The sequence below is a fragment of the Acanthaster planci genome, linkage group LG05 (genome assembly GCF_054643075.1).
Source record: "Acanthaster planci isolate LZ-2023a linkage group LG05, COTS_SCS, whole genome shotgun sequence".
Classification (NCBI taxonomy): Eukaryota; Metazoa; Echinodermata; class Asteroidea; order Valvatida; family Acanthasteridae; genus Acanthaster; species Acanthaster planci.
Genome location: NC_141781.1, coordinates 4,871,239 through 4,882,982, shown reverse-complemented (window position 1 = coordinate 4,882,982; position 11,744 = coordinate 4,871,239). Strand labels below are relative to the sequence as shown.

General features: G+C 43.3%; 2 protein-coding genes across 2 annotated transcripts in view; one reads left to right on the top strand and one right to left on the bottom strand.

The window, feature by feature from the left end:
* The window catches only part of LOC110986820 (sodium-dependent phosphate transport protein 2B-like), a 369,275-nt gene that overhangs the window by 94,921 nt on the left and 262,610 nt on the right, over nucleotides 1-11,744 (bottom strand). The window lies entirely within an intron of this gene.
* LOC110986779 (uncharacterized) lies at nucleotides 1,042-11,126 on the top strand. Its single transcript, XM_087136774.1, has 2 exons — nucleotides 1,042-3,088; nucleotides 6,617-11,126. The coding sequence occupies exons 1-2, from the start codon at nucleotides 1,227-1,229 to the stop codon at nucleotides 8,667-8,669; spliced, it is 3,915 nt and encodes a 1,304-aa protein (XP_086992900.1). The 5' UTR covers nucleotides 1,042-1,226; the 3' UTR covers nucleotides 8,670-11,126.

Below are 11,744 nucleotides of genomic sequence, written 5' to 3'. Positions count from 1 at the left end.
AAACCTGCTTGATCGACTAGAATCCTGCTACTGCGTAATTTCAACATGTTTGGAGTAATATGTACTGTAAAAGAGTCCCTCTAGGCCTCCATACATTTAGTCGGGCACTCTTTTTGAGATGACTCCATTTCTGTATTATACATTTATATACGGAACCAGACAAACAAAGTGGTCTTATGATCTGTGTACATCTACAAGCTGAAAACGCTAAAGTTGAAACAGTAAATAGTGAGGGGACAGTCTATTTCAGTAGCAGTGCCATGTGTTTCTAAAGCACACGTGAGTGTACATCATTTTCTTCCATGGAAAAAAATAATGGCCAAAAATAATAATAACCACGTCACCGCACCACGTTTGGAGCCAGCCCCTGACCAGAAACCGCAAATTGTTTTGGCCTTGCCTTATAACTTGGCAGGTGAGCCTCTTGTTCTTTCCTTTTGTTTTCCTTTTATTTGGAGATAATAGGATTTTTACTTCTACATTTCTCGGTGTTGTCCACTGAGAAAAAAATTGGGGATCAATGGGAAATTTGCAGGGTCAACTTAATTATGCTGATCTGTCACTTTATTTCTTTACTTTTTCATCTCACTTTATGTAGAGAAATAAAAGCAGATGCTTTTATTCTAATAAGTCTCTGTAATGATATTTATTATCTTACATTTGCAGACATGGTAAACAGAAAATGCTAATATTTAACAACGGGTTTCATATCAGTGCAAGTAAACGCTTGTATTTTTGTACTGTAAACATCAGTTGGGAAAATAATTAACTTAGCGTTCCCCTTGAATGTTGTAAAAATTTAATGAACTTTTAAAGCGCCTGGCGATGTATGCGTACGTACCTTGACAAATTAAAGTTAAGAGTATGACGAAATAACAGATCAATATCTGCATGATAAGCAGGTATTAATTAGGTCAACGGCACAAAAAAACGACCCCGTGCAAATATCGATCTGATTGATCAAAGCAGTCCAACACACCAAATTAGAGGAATTTATAAGCATCGAGGACGCGTACTGCTCTGGCAGACGAAGACAGGCTGTCCGGTAGAAACGAGATTAAGACCGATTTCCCTAGATACGTTTACATCAGGCACGGTCGTCGGCCTCTGTTGTTTGAGTTTTGTGCGCTGGGGACGTGTACAGCGACAAGTCGATGGAGGGGATCGTGGTGCTTGTTTTTAGCTTTGGACGTGAATTTCCAAGGTAGTTTTCAGTTGTAAAAATCATGGCATTTTTTCGTTTATGTTGGTTACTGAACTTCGTTAAGCTTGCATTCACTTGGCCGTCTTGGGAGGTGGCGTGCCCGTACGTTTGTGAGTGCGACACCAGCAAAATGATTGTGGACTGCACTGGCGTCGGACTGACCGATATTCCTGTGGATGTACCGAATAGGACCAGGTATCTCAACCTGGACGATAACCTCTTCACTGGGATCGAGTACTCGTCCATGTCCCGTCTTGGGCCCTGGCTCCGAGGCTTATCTCTGGCCGACAATGCCTTGGAGGAGATCTCAAACATTAACGGCTTGTCGCAACTTCGGAGATTAGAGAGGCTTGATTTGAGCGGGAACCTATTATTAACCCCGCCCCTTGGCGGATTGCAACAACTCTCCTCACTTTGGCGGCTAGATCTCTCCCGAAACTACCTGATGGCACTTTTGGAAGACAGTTTCCTCGGACTCTTGGGCTTGCGAGAACTTTACCTTGGTGAGAATAGCATTCAGGCTGTGCAGAAAGGCGCCTTTGCAAACTTACCGTCCCTGAGAAAACTGTCGCTCGTAAGCAACTCTGTTAAAGCTGATCCTGCCGGGTGGTTCTCAAATACCCCGCTGCAAGAACTACAGTTCTCACACAACCGAATCCAGCTAACTTCGGGAGTCGGTGAATGGTTTGGCCCTAACGGGACCATGAATCTGAGGTTCTTGTTCTTGGCCAACAATGGCATAAAATTTCTCCCACTAGACGTGTTCAGGGGACTGGAGAACCTGGAAGTTCTGGACTTGGAAGGGAACTACCTCAGCATTATCAAGGAATATGATTTCAAAGGTCTTGGAAATCTCAAGGAGCTCAAACTGGATGGCAATGCTATAACTGATGTCTTCGCGGGGAGTTTCTTTAACGTGCCAGATTTGACTGTGCTCACGTTGAGCGGCAATCGGTTGAAGAGCCTTCCGCTAGATTTGCTCAACCAAGCGGGGGTACTTGCATCTCAAAGTTATGCGTCCAACAAGCCGTCACAAAATGAAGAGACGGGTGTCTTTCAGGAGTTAGAGGAGCTCTATATGTCCATCAGCGAGTTCTCAGATTTGGTTGATCGTAATCATTTAAACCCGTTACTAGAGCTTAAAACCCTAAGCCTGGGCCACAACCGCCTCCAACGTGCTCCGGAATTTTGGAACCTCACATCGATGCAGGTTGTTGACCTCAGCTTCAACCAAATAACAAGGATAGACGGAGACACCTTCGCACACAACGCCCAGCTGCAGGAAATCTACCTGGATCACAACGACCTGGTGTACCTGGACCAGGAACTGTTTGAAGGGCTGCAGTTCCTCGAGACGCTGACGCTGAGCGGCAATTCCTGGTGGTGCGACTGTCGACTGCTGTGGATGCAGGACCTCATGTGGTTAGAGGAGCAGCCACCGTGGGCCGTGAATCTGGGTGAGGAGGTGGCGTGCTCATACCCGCCTTATTTGAACGGCATTAGGCTGATGGAAGTCGGGGTGCAGACCCTCCAGGACCAGTGCATCAGCCTGAACGACGGTTTGGTCCTGCCTGCCGTCATCTCGGTCTGGTTTGTGCTCATCGTCCTCGTTGTGGCTCGTGTCTGGTTCCGGAGGTATCTGGCGGTCCGCAAATTTTCCCAGGACAAGAAATCCAACTTCAGATACGAAAGGAAACGGAAACTGCGGCGGCGGCGTCACGGGATCACCGGCGACCAATCTTACAGTCTTTCGGCCAAGTTCGGCCAGCGAAGATTGTCCTTCCCCTTGCAAAGGCCAGTGCGCTCTTATCGAGACGTGACGGTCAAACCCGATGTATACACAGAGCAAACCGAGGACAACAAAACGATGGCAGAGACATGTCTGTGAACCTGTAAAGCAGCGTACCAAGTCAAGAAGAGTGGAAAATTACAACAGGCTGAGCTGGGGAAGGGCAAAATGTGGACGCTGATGGGGGCAAAATCTGAACGGCAAATGGACTGAAAATGAAAACCCGAGACACTAGCTGAACATAAATAATATTGCATTACAAACATATTCCCAAGTTGGTTACTGTGGCGTCATAGCCTTATTATGAAATTTAATCCAAACGAGACAAACGTCCTGCTTTCGAACGGAAAAGCAAGAACCAGGTTACACCGTAAACACCTGCTGGTGAAAGGCGAAGGTAGAGCAATCAACAAACATTCTTAGAGGAATAAACTACTTTAATTGCATTATTTTAAAATCTCATTTTTTATTTTGAAACAACTATTGTATAATACTACATCCTTTACTAATATGTAAAAACAAATTGAACAGCTAAACAATCAATAGCCACTTGCATTGAAAAGAAAATTCACACTAACACATAGTCAGATTCAACCGATTTATAGAGATGAATACCAATGTGTTATTTTATCTTTTGAGTTCCCTTCAACGACGACCTTAAAAATTCATTTTAAATGATCGTAGTAGGCCTAAACCTTTAAATTTAGTCGAGAAATTGGGGCAAAATGGAGGATTCACTCTTCATCTCGATGCCAGGGGGCGCTATTTTATCTAGCCCACCATGCAGTACCCCGACGCATGGGCCGTTTTCCAATACTCAACTTCGTCTCCGTCTAAGGCTTCGTTCCCAAAACCGATCCCCGATTGTGGACCTGAAGCGTTTAAATTACATTGAATTACTGTAATTTTTGGCTCCCTTACATTTTGTTTGATACTTTGTGGCACTATTAGACTAATTACTGAGCTTACAGCTTTAAAGTCAGCTAGTTAATTAAAAAAACAGTTGAAGCCTGAGACGGAGCCGAAGTTGAGTATGGGAAAACGACCCTGGAGGCTTTTCTATTAAAAAAATGAACATCATCCACTAGTTATCAACAATTGAATGCATTGCTACTGACGTGTTGATCTTATTACGTGCCAAGACGATTTTTGGAAAAACAATTACTGTTATGGTAACTTGAAAGAGACAGTTGGCTGAAACCTTCATCATTTCGATGGATTACATGACATTCTTATTGCTTTGAATTTGTCTCTAGTTTCAATCAATCGGGCAAGGTCAGATCTCCTTTCGTTGAGATTTGAGTAGCAACGACTGAAAACAACGACTGAATGTGAGAAGTGTCGAGCGTGTAAATGCTGTTTGTTTCGTAGCATCTTTTCTAGACAGTTAAATTGGGTATATTGCTTTCAACAAGTTACCGCCAATAGTCTAATATGTCAGACGTATAGCAATCGACGAGGTATTCAGTGTGTGAGGGAAATCTTCTTTTGACCATCTTGAAATTAGAAGACGTCTTAAAAGTCTCCATCAAATTATCTCTTTAGCTCTCCAGGCTACCATGCATGCAAACCCCGTCGCCCGGCTGAGTTCGTTCGAAAGAGTCGATAACCGAACACGAAGTTTCACCATTTTGGGTCGTTCGTGTGCCTGGTTGATAGAGGTGGTCTGGTGTAGCTTCACAGCGTTGAAACATCATATACATTAGCGGCCCACTAATACGTGACTGGTTGTGAGCATATGGACTAATAACCAGAGCTGTAGACTCGAATCACTTGATTCCAACTCGAGTCGGACTCGAGTCGGACTCGAGTCGCTGTTTTTTGTGACTCGTGACTTGACATGGGCCGTTTTCCAATACTCAACTTCGGCTCAGTCTCAGGCTTCAACTGTTTTTTAACTAGCTGACTTTGAAGCTGTAAGCGCAGTAATTAGTCTAATAGTACCACAGAATATCAAATAAGATGCAAGAGAGCCAGAAATTACAGTAATCCAAATTAATTTAAACGCTTCAGGCCCACAATCGGGGGTTGGTTTCGGGAACGAAGTCTGAGACGGAGCCCAAGTCGAGTATTGGAAAAGGGCCATGGACTTGCGAAAAATGAGTTGTGACTTGACCTGGGCTTGCACTTTATGACTTGTTACCAACGCAAGTTGGAAAATCACTCGATCGAACCCATGAAAGTTTTAAACTCCGGGCCCATCAACTTACTCCTTGTGTTCTTAAAATAATCAGCGTAAGACTTCGTTCATTTCATGAAAAGAAACTAGGCCTGTGTCTAATTGCTGACAGTCATGTAGTCATATTAATAATCTAAAATGGCAGAAACAGGTGGCAGGCGTTTGGCATGATACTTGGCAATTGTTAAAGTATTGTAAGTAAGTATGAAGTCATATATACTGTAAAAGTGTATTAGTACACCTGGAAATTGGTAAAATAGTAACGTGTACATGTAACTAATCAAGCGAGTTGGTTCATTTTTTAAAACCTGTAAGTCTAAGGTCGATGCTCTGCCCCGTTTACTTGTTACAGCTGGATAAAATAATGCGCCATTTGACTTGTAGTCCTACTTACAAAAGACTTGTTAGTTGCTTGTGTTTGGATCAAATTGACTTGTGATTTGACTCAGTTAACCTGTGATCAAATTACTTGTTACTTGACTTGTGACTGGGCCAAATGACTTTTGACTTGGATTACAGACTTACAAGTGTTGACTTGCCACCACCTCTGCTAATGATGTAGTATCCCATTGGACTATTTACTTCAGATCGGCTACACAATGAAGCCTATCATGGCCACAGTTCGTACTAAACTGGCGCGTCTGTGGTCATTATGCAACTTCTGCCAAAGCTTTATGAGTTGTGACCACTTTAGGTAGGGAGCCACTTTTATTTCCATGCATGTCCGCATAATAATACGTGTTGAACTCAACACCATCAATCGTCCCAGTTTGACTTGTTATTTTACATGCGACCTTGAAGCACTCACGGTCATTGCTATTATGATTGTCTAGTGCAACCCTGCTTACAGTAACCCACCATTTTTGAAACGAATTGCATCAAAGAAAGAGAGTACAAATATCAGTGGGATTCAAAAAAGAAACCCAATACAATCCCTTTGGGAAATACCCCTAAATTGAGGATAAAATTATACTGCCGATGGGACTCTCAGATGGAGACTGTGAATATAATGAAAAGAAAATTTGTACAGACAAGTCTCGGTTACACACTACAAGCCAGACAGTACCGTACCTTTTCAGTCGGTGTCATTATATGCTACACTGCTGTTGGGTTACAAAAAGTGAAGTTGTTCGCGAGCCAGAATTCTGCTGCATCCGTCTAAACTAGCATTCTGATGAACAAAGGTATTTTCAACATCCATTGAGGTTGAGTGCAACGCTGCATGAAAAGCGCTTGCGCGCCCCTTATCCCACATTGTGGAGAGTCGCTGAAAATTCGACATCCCTCCAGAAAAGTTTTATGTCGACGTGTATAATCTGTCCTTGACGACATTTTTTTCTGAACTGTTTCTGTATTTCCCTAAAAATTTTCAATCAATAGCATCAGGCGAGGTCACGTGTACTTGGACGTGACTGAAGCTGACTGAATGCTTGAGTGATGTGTGAATAGTATTATCCATGCTTGTAAAGAGTGAACATATGCGCAATAAACTCCCAGATCTTAGTGTCCTTCTTGGTAAGTTACGAAAACTTTCCTGCACTGCCAGGTCAATTCTGCATCAGTGCCTGAATATGGTGGTGCGTGTACTTGTATCGCTGCTGGTTGCGGCAGATTTCACGGGCCTGCTCCTACGCGGGCAATCAGCGAAAGTATGCCCAGCAGATTGTGAATGTGACGCGGACAAAATGCTGGTTGATTGCACTGACCGCGGGCTACTTCAGATCCCCGTGGAGGGGATGCCTAACCGAACCAGGATCCTGGTTCTGGACGGGAATTTCGTCAACGAGGTCAGCGACGGGACGATTGTCCGTCTGGGACCTTGGCTGAGACGCCTGTCCATGGCTGGTAACAACCTAGAGAGGTTTCCCAACGGGAGTTTTTCTCGGCTCTGGCGGCTTAAGGCTTTAGACCTGAGCGACAACCACATTTCTGATGTAGCCCCCATAGCAGTTCTCTCCTTACGGCAGTTGATCCTTTCTCAAAATGACCTGGAGCAGCTCAACGCAAGCACTTTCCGCAGACTTTCTTTGTTGCGGGAACTGTACCTCGATCAAAATACCATCTGGTCCATTCACGAAGGAACCTTTCGGAACTTGCCGTCGTTGATGAAGCTGTCACTAAAGGACAACCTCCTCACCGATGACCCTGTTGGATGGTTCACTCAAACTCCACTGGAGGAACTGCACCTGTCCTACAATCGAATCCCACTTACAAGTGGCATACGCGGGTGGTTCGGCGAAAACGCCACTTTGAATCTGAAGCTCCTATTCTTGGAGAGTAACGGCATCAAATTTCTTCCAAAAGATGTATTCGCTGGTCTGCAGACCCTCGAGGTTCTTAACCTGAACGGAAACAGACTCACTGTTGTCAACAAGCATGATTTCTCTGGTCTGACTGGCCTCCAAGAGCTACAACTAAATGACAACGATTTAATGGAGATCCACGAAGAAAGCCTGATTCAGACACCGTCGCTTCTTTTTCTCACGGTTGATAGAAATCGATTGAAGAATCTTACATTAAGGCCAACTGGAAGTATAACCACATTGAGCGTAGCTTCTAACCGTCTGCAGAATATTGCAGGGCTCACTAACGGCGCTGTAGTCGAGAGCCTGCTGGATCTCACTCTGACTTCCAACCACCTCGAAGACATATTTGGTTTAAACTCGCTCCCAGCGCTGCTCTCCTTGAGACTTGACTACAATCGCGTCCAGCGTGTCCCTGAATTTCAGAATCTCACATCTCTACAAAATGTTGACCTCAGCTTCAACGAGATAAAAGGGATGGATGGGAATACTTTCAAGCACAATACCCAACTGCAGGAAATCTACCTGGATCACAACGACCTGGTGTACCTGGACCAGGAACTGTTTGAAGGGCTGCAGTTCCTCGAGACTCTGACGCTGAGCGGCAATTCCTGGTGGTGCGACTGTCGACTGTTGTGGATGCAGGACCTCATGTGGTTAGAGGAGCAGCCACCGTGGGCCGTGAACCTAGCGCAGGACATCATATGCACGCAACCCGAATCCCTGAAAGGCGAGCCTCTGCAGTACGTCAGTAAACGAGGTTTAGAGCGGCAGTGTCCAGTCTTCCAACTGGGTGTGATTCTCCCCGCAGGTCTCGGTCTTTGGTTCCTGATTCTAGGATTTGTCATTGCTCGATACTGGGTCCGGCAGTACATCAGCAGTCGCAAGTTTGCAAGGCGGGTCAGGTCGATCGTGAACTACGGCAGGGGGCTGCAACGGAGAAGGAAGCTCGGGGTCAGCAAGTGGCCCTCTCATGTCCTTCCTCTTTCGACAAAGTTTGACCTCAAGCACCGGTGGGTTTCCTTCCCTTTGCACAGGAAAGGACGGATGTACCTTGATATTAATGCGTCATATCTAAGACACGAGGATTCTGTCTGCGGTGTCTTCGACAATGACACTTACTCTGCTGCCTTCGACAACGACACGCACTCTGATGTCTTCAAAAATGGCACGCACTCAGAAACGTCTGTTTAATTATACATGCAAATGGTGCTCACAAGCCATCATAGATGTTTACTATATTTTTGTCTCGAGTCCCAGGTCACTGGCTATTCCAAATGACCCATTTCTTTGTAATTGTTTACTTCCTCATGCGAGTGACCGAACTTTGCTTTAAACTATGACAGACGTAAATGAATTAAATTGCCATGCACGTGACCGAGTTAAACAGCACTCCTTTTCAGAGAAGGTCTCAATTTATTGGCCAAAACGCAGTTTTCTAGTCTTGATCCATCACAATGATTCAGGAAGAACTCTGAATTGAAAGCGGTGGCAATTAAAGACAAAGTGTTGTGGTGGAGGTGGTAATGAACAGGCTGACTGAATGTATATAGAAATTAATGCACTAATTTCAGTTCCAAGCAGCATGTTTATATGCAGGCTATTCATTTCAGACATGATGATGATTCGGGGATCTAATGGTAGGTGGGTTTTTTCAGCGTCTTGTATTATACCAACAGCAGAAATCACTCACCGTACAAAAGTTCAGTTCCGTATTTTAGCACCGATAAATATGCTAGGAAATCAACACGCGATTATATAGGCCAACAGCTAAATATAACTTAGGAATTTGTTCAGCAAATGTTTCATTTTATGCTTTATTCATAATTTTTTTTCAAACTCGTCGAAACTCATGTACATGTTTAAGCATTATTACCTAATGTTAGTTTTGTAGTCGAGACCCCTTAATAAATCGTATTCCAGGAGAGGCCATTATTATCTCGTTCCCTGATTCTATCACATTCAATGTAATCCATTAATTGGGATGAAGCCAAACTCTTCGGGATCCAAAAATCACTTCCATTTTATTTCTCTTTTTAAATAAGGCTTAAACATTTAGATATAATTTTTCACAAATTTTAAATTATTTTCAAGAAAAAGTGGTGTGAATTGGTATGAACTTTTATTTCGTCGGTGTTATTTTTACTCTGAGTTTCCCAAAATGGAAAATTTGACCTGAGTCACTTCAAATTAAGATGGCCGACACAAGGATACAGACTATATCAGTACAAGGCCACAGTTTAAATGTAGCTCACAAGCCATTTTAATGAACTGCAACCGCCAATCACTGGTTGAGTGCATTGTATATTTGTTACTTCATTGCGTCCCTGACTGGTCTTGTGTCTAGTCTCAGGTCTGGTCTTGACTTCAATACGGCGTGCAACGTTAACATTTATTTCCGGAATAGAGACATCTCTTTTCCTAACAGAGATATCTCTATTAGGTTTCCGCTTCCGAGGTCAGCAGATCGCCCTCGACATTTTGTGTTTAAAAATCTAATTTCTTGAGATGCTTTGAATCGTGTCTTAGTCCTTGTACTCCCGTAGTTGTTTACATTAGGAAAAACGTGCCACAACCCCTTGTCCCAGTGAAACTTTGTGCGTTACGTTACAATGACCTTTTCGTTGACCCAGTGTGCGGGACCGGAAACACAATAGAGATATCTCTATGAAAACAGGACGTACAATCGAGAGATCTCTATTGGGAGGAATAGAGATATCTCTATTGGGAATAGAGATGTCTCTATTAAGGATAGAGATATCTTTATTGGGAATATGTCAATTTTTAAGAATAGACATATCTGTATACGTGGATTAAATGTTAACTTTGCACGCCATACTTCAACACTGCCTAATGTGGCTTTAATGTTTCGTCAGTAAGAGAGGTGAGTATGCTTGATGATAATCGTTACATTTGGACGCCATGGACATGTTCCTTGGAGATAACGCTTATAGTGCTTTGATTACGTGAAGAAAACACACAGCACACTAACTTTGAAACTTCGGTATAGGCCCACCTCACGCCGAATTCCATTTGTTTTCACACTCTTGAAATAAGAGGCGTGCTATCACGTATAGCGTGAGGGCGTGCACGCAATGACTTTGTTGATTTTCCACCATGACTTGCTCATGCAGTTCATCATGTAGCCGTTAAATCAAGTTGTGGTTTCGCAAACAAAATGTATAAAATTCCCAGACCAATTAAAAATCTCTTCTATCTTTGCACTTCTTCTGAGAAGTGTGATCCTAGGAACAGAATAATCGAACCTGCTGTCCAATTTATATTTTAACAATTTTATGCTTCGTTTAGGACAATGCGATATCTAATTAAAGAGGCTATATGAAATATTATGCAATACAACTTTAGTTTTGCCATTTTCGTTAGTATTTTGGTGTCTCTGAGATTTTCATGCCAACTGGTTTATTAACAAGCGGAATTGTGATACTATTTTGGTCACTAAATGCTACAGCTATTTCAGCTAAAAACTTGTTATTGATATTTTGCTATAGCAAATGCCTTTTTACTAGCTTAGTGATTCACTCTGTATAAGCTTCCTGGCTTCCTGGGAGATTTTGAGTGAACTTGAAGTTACTAGTATCATCATGATATATTGTTTTGCCATGTGTATATATATTACGCCGATAAAATACAGAGGGTGCATGTCTGATTGGTATTTTGTCAACAGGGTCGACGGCATGACTTTCCGTATTCGGGAATATTTACTCTCTTCAATCGCTCGTACGTATGCACTTCGTGCGTTTATCAGGCTTCGGTATGTCAGAGCAAACAGTCTGAGATCGTGCACAATAGGAGGGCCTACGCATGCAAATTGCGCCATTGTGCTCTCCGTGGCTGCCTGGAGCTCAACTCCGTCCGATATTCGTGGGAGCTACTCAGGCGAATAGTAGACTGCCTACCTGCCTGTGCGAGATTCAAGCTGCGTGATATACAGAAAGAGACTTACAAAATGCTTGTTCTAGAGATCCCCTCGCATTACAGCACAAAGATATCATCTCTGTAAGAAGATATTATTGGTGCATTACTGCCGTATATAATTTTTATGTACAACCCTTCAGATATAGTTTGAGCAACTTCCCACATCTTGAAGTGCAACTTTCATCAGGTCGCAGTGCATGACCATCGTGCGTCTGCAAAATAAGATCCAAGACAGCAACTTTCCACCATGGAGGAAGGAAAACATTCCTCCTTGCTGAAGAACTCGGCCCTCCAATGTCTCCTGCTTACCAAGAGTGAGCAAATTATGCTACC